The 13,184-nt window shown below is 39.7% G+C and overlaps 3 protein-coding genes across 4 annotated transcripts; 2 read left to right on the forward strand and 1 right to left on the reverse strand.

Moving 5' to 3' along the window:
• The first annotated feature begins 283 nt into the window (after nucleotides 1-283).
• On the forward strand, nucleotides 284-3,631 carry LOC115047425 (proton channel OTOP2-like). The gene is made up of 6 exons (XM_029508343.1): nucleotides 284-1,132; nucleotides 1,237-1,373; nucleotides 1,472-1,530; nucleotides 1,977-2,122; nucleotides 2,227-3,071; nucleotides 3,164-3,631. The coding sequence occupies exons 1-6, from the start codon at nucleotides 697-699 to the stop codon at nucleotides 3,332-3,334; spliced, it is 1,794 nt and encodes a 597-aa protein (XP_029364203.1). The 5' UTR covers nucleotides 284-696; the 3' UTR covers nucleotides 3,335-3,631.
• Nucleotides 3,632-4,369: 738 nt separating this feature from the next.
• On the forward strand, nucleotides 4,370-6,764 carry LOC115047989 (Golgi apparatus membrane protein TVP23 homolog B). The gene is made up of 7 exons (XM_029509274.1): nucleotides 4,370-4,438; nucleotides 4,627-4,694; nucleotides 4,788-4,932; nucleotides 5,398-5,487; nucleotides 5,898-6,023; nucleotides 6,118-6,246; nucleotides 6,329-6,764. The coding sequence occupies exons 1-7, from the start codon at nucleotides 4,427-4,429 to the stop codon at nucleotides 6,353-6,355; spliced, it is 597 nt and encodes a 198-aa protein (XP_029365134.1). The 5' UTR covers nucleotides 4,370-4,426; the 3' UTR covers nucleotides 6,356-6,764.
• On the reverse strand, nucleotides 6,337-9,698 carry LOC115047988 (5-hydroxytryptamine receptor 3A-like). Of its 2 annotated transcripts, none has more exons than XM_029509273.1 (9): nucleotides 9,459-9,698; nucleotides 9,241-9,300; nucleotides 9,120-9,164; nucleotides 8,934-9,037; nucleotides 8,666-8,835; nucleotides 8,211-8,326; nucleotides 7,807-8,017; nucleotides 7,555-7,704; nucleotides 6,337-7,453 (listed from the first exon to the last, which is right to left on the reverse strand). In XM_029509273.1, exons 2-9 carry the CDS (start codon nucleotides 9,262-9,264, stop codon nucleotides 7,194-7,196), a joined length of 1,080 nt encoding a protein of 359 aa, XP_029365133.1. In that variant the 5' UTR covers nucleotides 9,265-9,300; nucleotides 9,459-9,698; the 3' UTR covers nucleotides 6,337-7,193. The 2 variants fall into 2 exon arrangements, with proteins under 2 accessions (XP_029365133.1, XP_029365132.1); XM_029509272.1 differs by having other exon boundaries at nucleotides 6,338-7,453; nucleotides 9,241-9,386; nucleotides 9,459-9,697.
• Between the last annotated feature and the right edge of the window lie 3,486 nt (nucleotides 9,699-13,184).

The following is a 13,184-nucleotide window of genomic DNA, read 5'->3' on the forward strand; positions in this document are numbered from 1 at the left end:
TGGTATTATGGATTTGGTCCGAAAAGAGGTTTTCCTGGAAGCATCTTTTGAACTTTGCATGAATATTTTGTGCAAAACACATTGTGTTTGGTAATAATATGGTATTGTTCATAACAGATTTATTGACATTTATGACTCTTTGTGGCGTAAACAACTGTGTTTTTGGAGCCATATAAAAGCCATGGCAGTTCAGAATGCTCTTCAGGATCACACCACATCAGGTAGGCTTGCAGATATTCTGAAACCTTTCCTTTATTTTTAGGTGAGTGGCCATGCCAGCTTAATTTTGGTAAATAGCAAGAGCTAGTCTTATATTATTATTAAAACTTTTGAATTGTCCTGTTATTTGAAAGGGGTGAAAATAGAGTGTATAGCTTTTTCAAGAAAATATTTAATACACATGGCATTGCAGAATTCTTATTCTGTATAACCTTATTTATATACATTGCATGCCAAAATAAAAGCCACATGAAGAGGAAATGAAATACCTATTCATGATTTGAAACTGCTCTTTTGTGTAGCACCTGCAGGGCAACAATTATGCTGATTTAGCTCACATGGAAAAGTTTCAGCTGGGCGGGAACTCTCTTTAAAGGATGCCAGACAATGGGTGTAGCTTTTAAACCTGTAATCTCTCTCATGTAACCACATTCAAACAATCAACTCATTTGTGAACAGAGCCTAACGACAAGAATCATGTGTTTGAACACTGGGCATCCCTGCAACTGCTTGACCGAAGGCAATCCCTGCGAACCATGCAGGACAATAGCCAAGGACAGTGAGACGGAGGAAGTCCACCTGTCCAACAACATCAACACTCCAAGTGAAGTGGAGAACACAAGTGAGCCCAACCTGAACAACTCATCTACAGGAACTGCAAGAGAAAGCAGCCGAAACTGGGGATGGATTGTTTCTGGGATCATCTGCGTGAACGTTTTGCTCCTTGGCACTGCTTTGGCCAGTGGCAGCGCTCACTATGACGTGAACATCAAGACCTCTCATGTCCAGATGTATCTCATCATTCTCCTCCTCCTCACCATGATCTGGATGATTGCTTATATCATCTACACAACTAGGAATAAAAATGCAGTTGTTTACCATGACACCCATGCTGGACCAATATGGCTCAGGGGTAAGTAAAGGTTCCACTGCCTTTAGTAATCAAGTATTTTATCTGCAGAGCAAGTGTGAACATTTTTTTAAAGTCTCCTGTTCTGCATGTTCTTTATCTTTCAGGAGGACTTGTGTTATTTGGAGTGCTCAGTATTATAATGGACATTTTCAAGATAGCCAGCTATGTGGGATATCTCCACTGCGAGTCTGCTGTTAAGGTTGCGTTCCCTGTGGTGCAACTTGCTTTCCTTATCGTCCAGGTAAAAATGTTCACAAATATCACCATACTATACTTGTTACATTCCAGGCTCAAGTCTTTATGACTGAAAAATATTAAAACAGAGAACTCAATTTGCAGACATACTTCTTCTGTATCCACTCCAAAGACTGTGTGCAGCTACAAAAGAACATTGCACGGTAGGTGATTGATGGGTTTGTTTTTTCTTTGTTTTTTGTGAACATGCTATCATTATCTATTATTCCACCTAAAACCTTTATCATAAGATCAGCAAATGAAAGCACTCTTATATGGAGATATTTGCTGTTGGACTGATGCTTCAATGGCAAAAACAAAAAATTCTCATTCTTGTAAAAAGTGTGCTTGTTATCTTGCTTTTATCATCATATACAATAATACAACTGAAATTAATGATTATTTTCATTATTGATTAAGCAGATGCTTTTTTGCTCAATAAATTTTTTTAGCATTTATTAAATAAAAATATTGTAAAATCAATTTCTATTATAGGTCAGTAAATATTAATATTTGCTCAAGATGAAATTACTTTATGGCATAGTGTGAGATTTCATTCTGACCTTATGGGACACTCCCTCTGTGCTTGTTTCCCTGGTCTTTTATTTAGATGTGGATTGATGCTCACCCTTTCCACAAATCTGGTTGTGTGGATGACGGCAGTCACAGAGGAGTCTGTTCACCAAACACAGGTTCCTGACGATCACGATGACAACACCACAAAACTCTTTGGACGAAACCTGTATATCACAAAAGGTACTTAGATCACATTGAAGCGATCAAAGAAAAATACAACAACTACTTAAAAATACCATAATGTAATACTATTCTCTCTTTGTGCCCTCTGTCATTTATTACAGCAAGTTATGGAGACGATAAATGCAAGTGCAGCCACACTTCGTGTAGCTTCTTCAAGGAAGCTTACTACTACCTCTACCCTTTCAATATTGAGTACAGTCTCTTTGCCTCTGCCATGGCCTATGTCATGTGGAAAAATGTGAGTCGAGTAGCCAGTGAACACAGTCACCACAAATTCAAATTCAATCCACGCGATGCATATCTGGGTCCCATTATGGGAGTTTTCCTAGTGGTGGCAGGTCTGGCAACCTTCGTCGTATACGAGATGGAAATGAAAAAAAATCACAATGATTACAAGAGAGAGAAAGCAGTGATGATGCACTTTGCCATGAATATAGTCATCGTTACCACGATGTCCATTTCCACTCTGATCGGCTTCGCTATCTACAGAGTGGATCACAGAGAGCATGTATCAGAGAAAAACCCCACACGCAGCCTGGATGTGGGTCTGCTGGTGGGAGCCTCTTTGGGACAATTCATCATCAGCTACTTCACCATAGTAGCCATGGTCGGAAGTGGAGCCGAAGGCTATCTCAACAGACTGAACTTAGCCTGGGCTATCTTAATGGTGATTCAGCTGGGCCTGCAAAACCTCTTCATAATTGAAGGTCTGCATCGGGAACCCTTCCACGAGGTGCACCCAGTCACTGTGGTTGCAAACGCATACATTTCGCAGCCAGGCAAAGAGCCGAGCAGTGCTGATGGATCAAACACAGGAACAAAGCCCATCCCAGTATCCATGGAGCACAACCTGCATGGCCATGGAGCCGAGTGCAGACCCAAATTGACATGGAAGAGACGGGCATTGAAGGAGGTCTCTGCGTTTCTGCTGATGGGCAACATCATAGTGAGTACCGCTCTCCCTCAATGCTTCAAAATTACTGCTTAGAACATACCCATTCCTCACCAAACCTATTTCCTTTTTTCCTCCTTTGACAGCTATGGATCATGCCAGCATTTGGTGCTCGACCCCAGTTTGACCATGACACTGAAACAAACTTCTATAATTTCAACATGTGGGCTGCTGTCGTCAATGTTGGACTTCCATTCGGGATTTTCTATCGCATGCATTCGGTTGCCAGCCTGTTTGAAGTGTTTCTGACCTCATAACAGCAAAAGCAAGACAAATGTGTCCCGCCAACAATTCCGCCATGATAAAGCTGTTATTCAATGATAAAGATGCTATTTTCCTCTATTTCTTGACTGACAACTATCATCACTGTGACATTTATCATTACGTTAATGCTTATATATTTGACAATGTCAATGTTTATGTCTATGTATGTTATTCTCAGAAGGGAAAAAAATTTTCCATTGTAGAGTTGAGCTTGTAAAACTTATCATTCATTTTGTGTATGCAGAAAAAAAGGCCAAAAAAATAAAATATAAATGAATTGTTGAATAAAATGTAAGGACTTATTGAACTATTATTATTATTATTAGTCAATGGCGGCGACAGGGGGCGCTAGGTGGTGCTGTAGCTCCCCCTATAATAGCCATAGCACCAACCTAGCGCCCCCAAGAAATGTCTGCATATATAAATACTTACTAATACAATAGTTGCATAATTAAATGCCCCAAAATTCAAAGCACCTTCTCTTGAGTGTTCAGCACCTGCAACCTAGAAAATCTATCTATCTATCTATCTAACCCTAACCCTTTACTACCTACTCTAAATATTATTACCACTGCTACCTAATGGTGTCAGTAGCCAGTCTCCTACATAAGGCTGATGTCTACGTTAAAGTTTTATGAGTTGATTCATTGGTCAATGGATTTTTAAAATAAATTTCAGTAAACAGATCCCAAACTAATCATATTAAAAGTATTTGAATATTTTAGCTTGTTAGACATGTTACACACCGGGTGGGACTGGACTGGAAACGGACGAGTAAAACGATTTTCTGTAATGAATGATTATTGGATCTTTGAAGAAAACAACCAGCAGCTTGATCCATAGCCTCATGAAAATAACATTAGCCTTAGATGTAATAAAAGCAATGCAATGCAATCCTTAAACATAGAAAAGAAACCTTTCGCCATTTACAAAATATCACTTGCAATACATTTTATGTCACAACAACCGCACAATTTTTTTTTTAAGTCAGGCAGTTTTAACGCCACACCCTGCAGGGGTCCTTAGCACACGATGTTGTTTACAACCACGTCACCAGGAAATACATCGTGAATGTTCAAATCAAAATGCGGAGACAGGTAAATGGCACCGAAATTAATTGTCCATTTCTGCCGGGGTAAAATGAATATTTGTTCGAATATATTCCAACGATCTTTATCGATATTTAAAACAAGTATTCTTGACTTTTCTGACGTAAATTACGAGCTGGGCGCAGGAAACAGGTGCGAAGCTCGGTGTGTTAGCGTTAACCTGCCAATGTTTTCAGGACTCTCAGGACGCTCCACTTTTCGGTGAAGATGAGGAGAGCAGCGCGATAAGGAACAACAAAATTAGGTGAGATGTGTTACTTTTCGCGGCCGTAACAAACTCCATTGTACTTAACTGCATGCTAGAGTGTACACGATACAATGGCAACGTGTGTTTCAGGCATCCCCTGGCCTCATTCTTCCACCTCTTCTTCCGAACATCCGCCATCGTGGTCTACTTACTGTGCGACGTCCTCAGCGGTCGTTTTATTGTCTGTATGGTCACCATCATCCTCCTCCTGTCATGTGACTTCTGGACTGTGAAGGTCAGCAGGTCGTGCTTTATCTAAGGAAATACATTGAATTCAACTTGCACCATATTATTATTCTTTTGTCGATACATTCAGAGTCTGGGGTCTCTTTATCATTGTAGTACTCAACCTCAACTGTATTTCGTTTACACTCGTGTAAGATAAACAAAAGCATAACATCTTCCTCACAAAGATGCTGTTATTTTATTTTATTTTTCTTTGATTGGCTAAAATTAGTTTGATTCAACAATTAAAAATTGGATTTGGGTTATTTTTCCATGTCTGTGTCCCATGTTGGATAAAGTATTTTGTCCTTTCTTTTTTTGTGAGAATATTTGTATGTGTAATCATACAATATGTGTAATCCAGGACACACGTAGTACATGATGTTTACGGCAGAATGAATAAATCCAATCAAATTGCATGGTTTCATCCTCTCTTTTTTTTTTTTTTTTTGTTTTTTTTGTTTTCTTTGTTCAGAACGTCTCTGGCAGATTGCTGGTGGGGCTTCGGTGGTGGAATCAAGTTGATGAAGATGGAAAGAACCACTGGGTATTTGAGTCAAGGAAGGTAAACAGAGGTTAATCTGATAAATCCAAATTACCCTGTCTGACATCTGCACAGGCCACTTTTCAGATCAGGATAAAAGGTTTCTCACAACTAAGACACACAGTTGGAAACAAGATAACAATACAGTCTGACCGTGTTTCTTTTTTGAAGTTTCTTATGGCCATGACAGCAAAGTAATCCTGGCTCTCTGTAAAGTAATAGCATTCTCAGTAAACAGGAATATTTTAATTAACCCAGCACTGGCTGTATTCCTGCAGAACCCACATACGTCAGTAGTTTTTCCTCTGTGAATTAGCTACATGACCCTATTAGACAATTGAAGATAGTGTAACATTTTGACTGTTTTGTCGTCTTTGTACTACCATGTAGAAAATGTGACCTGATGAAACCTTGTTTACGTCTTTTAACAGACACACCATCCAAATACAACATCAAGTGTTGAATCACGGATCTTCTGGCTCGGACTTATAATCTGCCCAATCTTCTGGATCATTTTTGTGTTCAGTACCATCTTCTCCTTCAGGATCAAATGGCTGGTGAGTTCAGAGTTTGTGTGCGTGCGTGTTTGCGTCTGTGTCTGAATAACTATTAATTGTCAGCTTATCCCTCATTTGTGATTTTGTTCTGAAGGCTGTTGTAACAATGGGCTTGGTTTTACAATGGGCCAACTTGTATGGCTATGTGAGATGCAAGGTGGGTGGAGCATCCAACCTGAGAAGCATGGCAAAGAACTACCTTGGCGTCCAGATTTATAAACAGGTATCTGAATTACCGTCATATATGCAGTCATCTGTTATTTGTCTGAGTCGGTTCATTCTTATTTATTTATTTTCCACCAAAGGCAATGAAGAAAACAGAGGGACCATGAAGTTGAGAGGGCAAGTCTGCAGTTTGATGGATGAATGACTCTGGATGAAAGCATCGTATTTACATGACTCCACTGGGTGGCTGGTCTTTTCTGTGGGTGTCTGGGTTTTGTATGTTTCCTCTGAATTCACAGATAAATGAATTCAAGAGTAGTTTTCTATAAATTAAAGCGCAAATCTAGTTTTTTGAGCTGAAATGCAAGCCATTTATTTCGTGCTCCAATAGAGTTCACAACATTTGTTTCTACTCTATATTTCTTCTACAGTGAAATGTAATGTAGGTGATAAAATATATGAATCCTAGAGAAAAGTTCCTCAGTAACTTTGGAAAAATTATTCAGTTTGTACTTATATTCCATTGAATTTAGAGTTATATTATTAAAACATTTTACAATAAAAACATCAATAGAGTTGTGCTGAAAGTCGTGCTCATAAAAATTCATAAGGAGAATAAGTAGACTGCAGGTTACGGGCCCATTCATGATTTAACCACAAGGTGGCAGCAAAAAAGCATCTTGAACTCTTATGAGAGAACATGCAAAAGTTCCAGTTTTATGTTGTAATTTCATTAGTTCCATACACAAACATCTCAGGTTTTCATAAATAAGCACATGCAAAGCACAGTAAAAACAATGTTGGATTACCACAATATCTAACATGTTGTAATGAACGTCACAAACATTCATTCATACCTAAGCATCTGACTTTGAATCTCATAATTTGCAAGCTGTTTGAGTTACCTAAAGATATAGTGAGCTCTAACATGCATGTTTTGAGAAGCTTATTTAACCATTTTTTTTTTCGAAGTTTTCCTTTTTTTTCTTGGCACAGAACAGCTGATTAAATATAGTTCCAGAATTTATAATTATCAATGTAACATTTGTGATTTACCATCACATATATCATGCTGGAAAAATACCCAGAGCCAAGAATAAAATACAACCAGAAAAAGGCCTTGTCCAGGATGTTTGCAAGCCTCTCAGATCTCTCACATTTCCGTTCCTTTGCTTTCACAGCTTCCAGAAAGTTCACCATCTTTCTGAGCATCTGTGTGTCCTCTGACTCATTCAGGTGAACAACACTGATGTCAGGTTTCACATCTGTAGGGAATTAAGTTGGCGATAAAAGAAACTGAATGAGTGCCTAAAAAAACACTCTTATTGTATCAAAGGTAATGGAGGAACAATTAACTCTTCCTCACCCTCATTCTTCTTTTCTTCCTTGTCTCTTTTGTTTTTTGACCTTTTGAAGCAACAGGAAATGAGGTAGCCATCTTTTGCCAGTCGTGTTAGCACCAAAGACACCAGCATGCTCAAAACCAAGAGCACCAGACAAATACAGAAGTGGATTCCTGCAGGAAAAAAAGACCTTTGACTCAATTCATGTATATATCTGGGTTATGCAGTGCAAGTCTGTGTGTATTTCTGTGTGACATGCATGCAAGCCAACTGACTGATGACGGGGCTGCACTTGCTGTCTCCAGGGAGTTGATTGTTGAGGATGACGAGGAACATGGTGAAGCTGAGCACCAGGGTGACCTTGAAACAGTTGCGCTCGCCGCCTCCTAGTGGGAGGGCGAAGCTGACCGCATCAGCCAAGACGATGAGAATACTGGGCAGCAATAATGTTATGAAGGGGTTGCCGGCTCTATTTTTCAGTCCCACCTGAGAAATATGGCAGTAAACATTTATTAAGGATTTGCTGCCTTTGTCCAATTGAAAAATGTTTTTGAAGTTCCAAAATTGTGTTCCTATATGACATCACCAAAGCTGTATTGACAGACTTGACATGTTAAAGAGTGAAATCCCTTTTGGTTGGTTTCACCATTGCATGAAGTATAACTTTTTTTCAACTCACAAAGATGGATCTGATGATATAGCTTTCATAAGAGTAAACCACATTTACAGTTTCCCAGTCTCCGTGGTTACTATCAACAACAGTCAAATCACCAAGGTCCAGATATGTACCGCATCCTGAATGAAATGATTGATAATGTCATGTCATTGTTTTGTACAATATTCACACTGGCAGGAAGTAAAAAAGCCAATTACATACCTTTTAAGGAAATAACTTAAGACTGAGTTTAGTAGTCAGATGCCAGATGTTTTTTTTATCTCAGAAAAATTATGCATTTTTGCACTGAAGGGCATATTAGCTCTTTGAATATAGACGTGGTCTGACTATGAGAAAGATTAAATGAGCTGTTGACTTATTTAATAAGAATCTAGGAAATTGGGAAATTCTCACTCAGTTTTAATATTTAGAGGAATATTGTATTTATTAATTTGTAGAAAAAAATGTAATGAGCTCACCATCATCAGCCAAGGTATGGAATAAAATAGGACATTCGTCAGCAGCGAAGGGATAGTTGAAAAGATTGATTTCACAGTTCACCTCAGTTATTATTACCACGGTGTGTTTCACAGTGCCATTACGGTAGACCAGCAGATCTTTGGAGTTGTGTTCCACAGTTGTCACAATTCTGCACACAGAAGGGATGACAAATGTTTCAGATCAATTTGTCCAAGAAGTGAATTTGTGATCTATGTGGAAAGCTTTTTTGCCACCGGACTGCCTTACCCATTTTTTATTTGGAGATCTGGGGTCCAGATTTTGTCTACTGGTAGGATTACTTGAGTTACATTACTTGGGTTTTCCCATTTCAGATTCGGATCTACCCATGCCTGTGGTGTCAAGTCAAAATGAGTGTGACTGAAAGATCCTGCCTGTTACTTTTTGCTGAATGGAAAATATGGTAACACTTACCATAGTTGCTTGCAGGCGGCTTACTAGGCGGAGAGACTTTGTGTTCTGTAAATGGAAGGGGGGGCAATCAAATGCGATAATTGAGGCTTAATATATGAGTAAAATATAACACAATACTTACAACTGACAGAGTTTGGTATTCCATCTTAGGCAGCCACACTGTGAAGTTGCAGTTATCATCCTGTGGTTGAGATAAGTACTTTTTACTTATCAACAATTCAGCCACACATCTGCGTGTTGTGCACTCTGATTCTGCTTGTGCTGAAACTGGAAACAAATATGAATCAAACTTCATTCTCAGTATGTCCTACATGTTAAACATTGCTTTCTCGCACTTACCAGCCGTTAGCAAAGCCAGGAGGAGGACGACCTTCCCGCTGCTGTAAGTCGTAGAGGTTAATCTGTCGAAAAGCATCACTGCAGGAATCACACTACTAGACTTTACATATGACTGATAACTGCAGATTGCGGACAGTTGTGTGCTAGTTTGTCTCCCCATTCTTCAGGTCTTGGCTGACACAGCTCTTAAATAGGCCTGTCTGTGACAATTGACCACATTTTCACAGCACCCATTAGCCCACACAAATACACTAAGAGACAATGCGAGCAACCCTCAAAAATGTGCAAGAATACCTTTGCGTGCTTAATTATACTGTGTGTTCAGCACCTCCTTCGGTGTGCAAACAGTCGGGACAAAGGTGCAATTTCTGCCTGTGTCTGTTTACCCGCTGGAGGACACAGGCTGCTCCAGGTGCCATTGTGATCATATCTGGATGAACTGCTCTTCTTTACAATCGGACAAGGGGACAAGCTGAAGCTGCCAATAATGAAGATACGAGTTTACCTTAGCTATGAGGCAGCACTCCCAGTCTCCTGTCCAGGACAAAGACTGGAGTCTTGTCTCGAGGGATAGCATTTCTTCTCACAGAATAAGCCATTGTAAAGCTTGACAGCTGGCAGCCAAATGTTTTTTTTTTTTTTTTTTCATGCATAATGCATATAATCTTTTTCACAAGGTTTTTATATCATGCAACTTCTCACACCGTAAACAACACTACCATAAAATGTAATTCAAATTTAAAAGTGTGTCTGTTATCTATAATAAAATAGAAATGTACTGACTCTGATTAAAGATGTTCAATCCAAATGTTTCTATCTTTTTACTAGCAGTGCAGAGTTTTTTGTGCTGGCAGAAAATCCAAGTGCTATTTTCCTTTCCTTTCACAGCCTGGCTGGAAGGATGTTGAACTATAGACTATGGAGCAACAGGTTCTTTGTCTTGAGCATTCAGTGTCGTTTCACACTTCATTATTAGTCACTGCTGAGGTTATCATCCCAGGTCTTCATTTTGGCGGGGAAATGACAGTTTTACTGTTTCATGAGCTCCTCACGCAGCTCAGGCTGCCTGTCTGTCTCCTACCAGCTGCTACAGGTGATGAGGGCTGTTGCTACCTGTTGCCCCCCCTGCAGTGGCAGAGTGTATTTGTTACCCCTTCATCTGCATGGCCCCGATGACACAGTCAGGTTCATGCGCCTCACCACATAACCCAGAACATACTGTACACCTACATGGTTGCACTCAAATATTCAGTTTTGCCACGCTGCTTTTTCTTCTGCTAGCACATGATTATAAATACAAAAATGTAGGTGCTGTCATTCCTCCAGCCCTGTAAATCAGATCTCTTTAGCCCCCAAGGCCCCCAGGGAGTCTACTCTGATTCCAGTCACAGACCGAGCGCTCTCTACCAGTTTCTACCAGGATCCTTGACACCATAGACGGGTAAAGCATCCAAAGAGTTGTTCCTGAATCTCTATGTCATGTTTGATCTTGGTGCCTCATGCTGTTAAAATTTAAATCAATTAATCTAACTTCCACCATTTGGTATTGTTGCAATCTTTAGCAAGGAAAGTAACACTGAGCGCTGTCTGTTTTCATTCACTCATCACATAGCTGTTCCCTGTAAATGACTGATGAACGGTTCTTTGTAGGTTATCTCTCAGAGGAATGTCACTTATCTCTTTCTTACCACATAATCTGGAAGAAAACAATACACACTGAGTCAGGTAGGTGTTACAGGAGGGGGTGGGGGTGTCATGTCTAATTTTAAAAAACACAACAAGATTGTTTTGCCGTTGTTGACCTCTTTCAAACTGCTTTGGACTTTCTTATGGCCATAATAAACGTGGTGTAAAAGATAGTATGGCCTTCCGGCTCAGCTGTGATCTCTGTGTCTTATCAGAACCAAAATGAGGACAATTGAGACAAGAAAATCCTTGTGCCAGTGACAGCGTCTCCACCTGGTGGAACAATGGTTAACTTTCTGTCTAATGAATTACGGAAATCCAAAGAGAAATGGTTCAAATACACAAAATCTGCCAATCCTCAAAATTTCTCTGTCATCATGTTGAGGAAGACTGTTTCAATCACATGATTTTTATTTCATGGCCTGAAACAAATTGTCAGAGGACGTATGATGTGCTTGTCATCAATGACCTTTAAAATATTCCATAGGCCATAAATACTTCCAGATTGTCCAATAGGCTTTCAGAGGGAAGTGATTGCCATAATATCATAAGAAAATGAGACTTTGCTTCAGCAAGAGGTGAACGTCCAGCTCTGAAAACAGCTCAACTCAGACTGTGTTAACCTAATGCATGGCAGACACCTTCTTCTCTGCAGGTAAGATGAACTTTCTGATACTTATTAATTTTTTATTTGTGATAAACAAATACTGACAGCAATGGCATTTTCTGCTTTCTATTTTTAAGATAAAATATGCACAATAGCACATTTAGACACTACTTGAGTTATTAATACTTGATGAAAAAAAAAAGATAAGAATAAGTCAGAGAATGATTTTTGGTTCAGAAAGAAAAAGGAAACAGTAATGATTGACCTGATAAATGAACCAGTGATTTCTATCTTACTGAACTTGCACTTAATCCATGGTGGAAAAAGGAAAGCACAATGTTTGCATACTTCAGCTGTACCAAAGTAAAAGTATGAAAGTAAAAACGAAAATAAATGATTATACAGGAGCATTAACCCTCAGTATGTACAACGGATCTGGAATGAAGTTAGCAGGAGGAACGCACAGGTTAATTCGAGGTAATTCTCTACAGATCATGAGATTGTATCTAAAAATAAAACTCTTCTAAATCCAATGAATCCAATGTACTTCCACATGTCAGTAACTTTATTCTACTCACACACACACACACACACACACACACACAGACAGAGTTGCTCACAGAATTAAAAAAGAAAAGAGGATAATCGATATATGAGCAAATATCTATAGTGCAGACCGTAACAGTACAGTCTGTTACTGTCCCTTCCTTTTGCTGTTGTGTGATAAAAGTGGCAGTGAGTGTGGGGGACTGCGCTGACCTTTCTCCTAGACCTAATTGTCTTGTTACCTTGTTGTTGTCTTTGGAGTGATTGGCCCAGTGGGAACCTGTGACGCTGCAGTTTACGAGTGGAGTAATTACCTTAACATTAATGCGGCCTTACTTGGTGACTTGGTTTCTTTCAATGCAATGTCCTCCACCTATTATAATTGCTATTCATCCATCTTCTACTGGTTATCCATTCCCGGGTCATGGAGGGTGCTGGAACCAGTCCCAGCTCACACTGGGCGAGGATGGGTTACACCCTGGACAGGGCACCAGTCCATCACAGGGCCAACACACAGAGACAGACAGAGACCAACAACTACTCACACTCACACCTACGGACAATTTAGAGTCATTAATTAACCCAAACATGATGTCTTTGGATGGTGGGAGGAAACCGGAGTGCCCGGAGGAAACCCACACAGACACAGAAACACACACTCCACACAGAAAGGCCCCAGGCCTGGGAACCGAACCCAACATGGGTTCAAACACTGTTCACCTGCTGACAGGATCCCATTCAAACTGCAGTAAAACCTCATGTCGATGGTCATTATCTGAATAACAGGAACAAATGTACACTTGGCTTTACTGCAAAACCACAAGCAGGACAATTTCCAGCTACTCACAATGAAACCACAGAATTATAACTCCTGAGATAAACATCTA

Source organism: Echeneis naucrates, chromosome 8 (genome assembly GCF_900963305.1).
Source record: "Echeneis naucrates chromosome 8, fEcheNa1.1, whole genome shotgun sequence".
NCBI classification, from domain to species: domain Eukaryota; kingdom Metazoa; phylum Chordata; class Actinopteri; order Carangiformes; family Echeneidae; genus Echeneis; species Echeneis naucrates.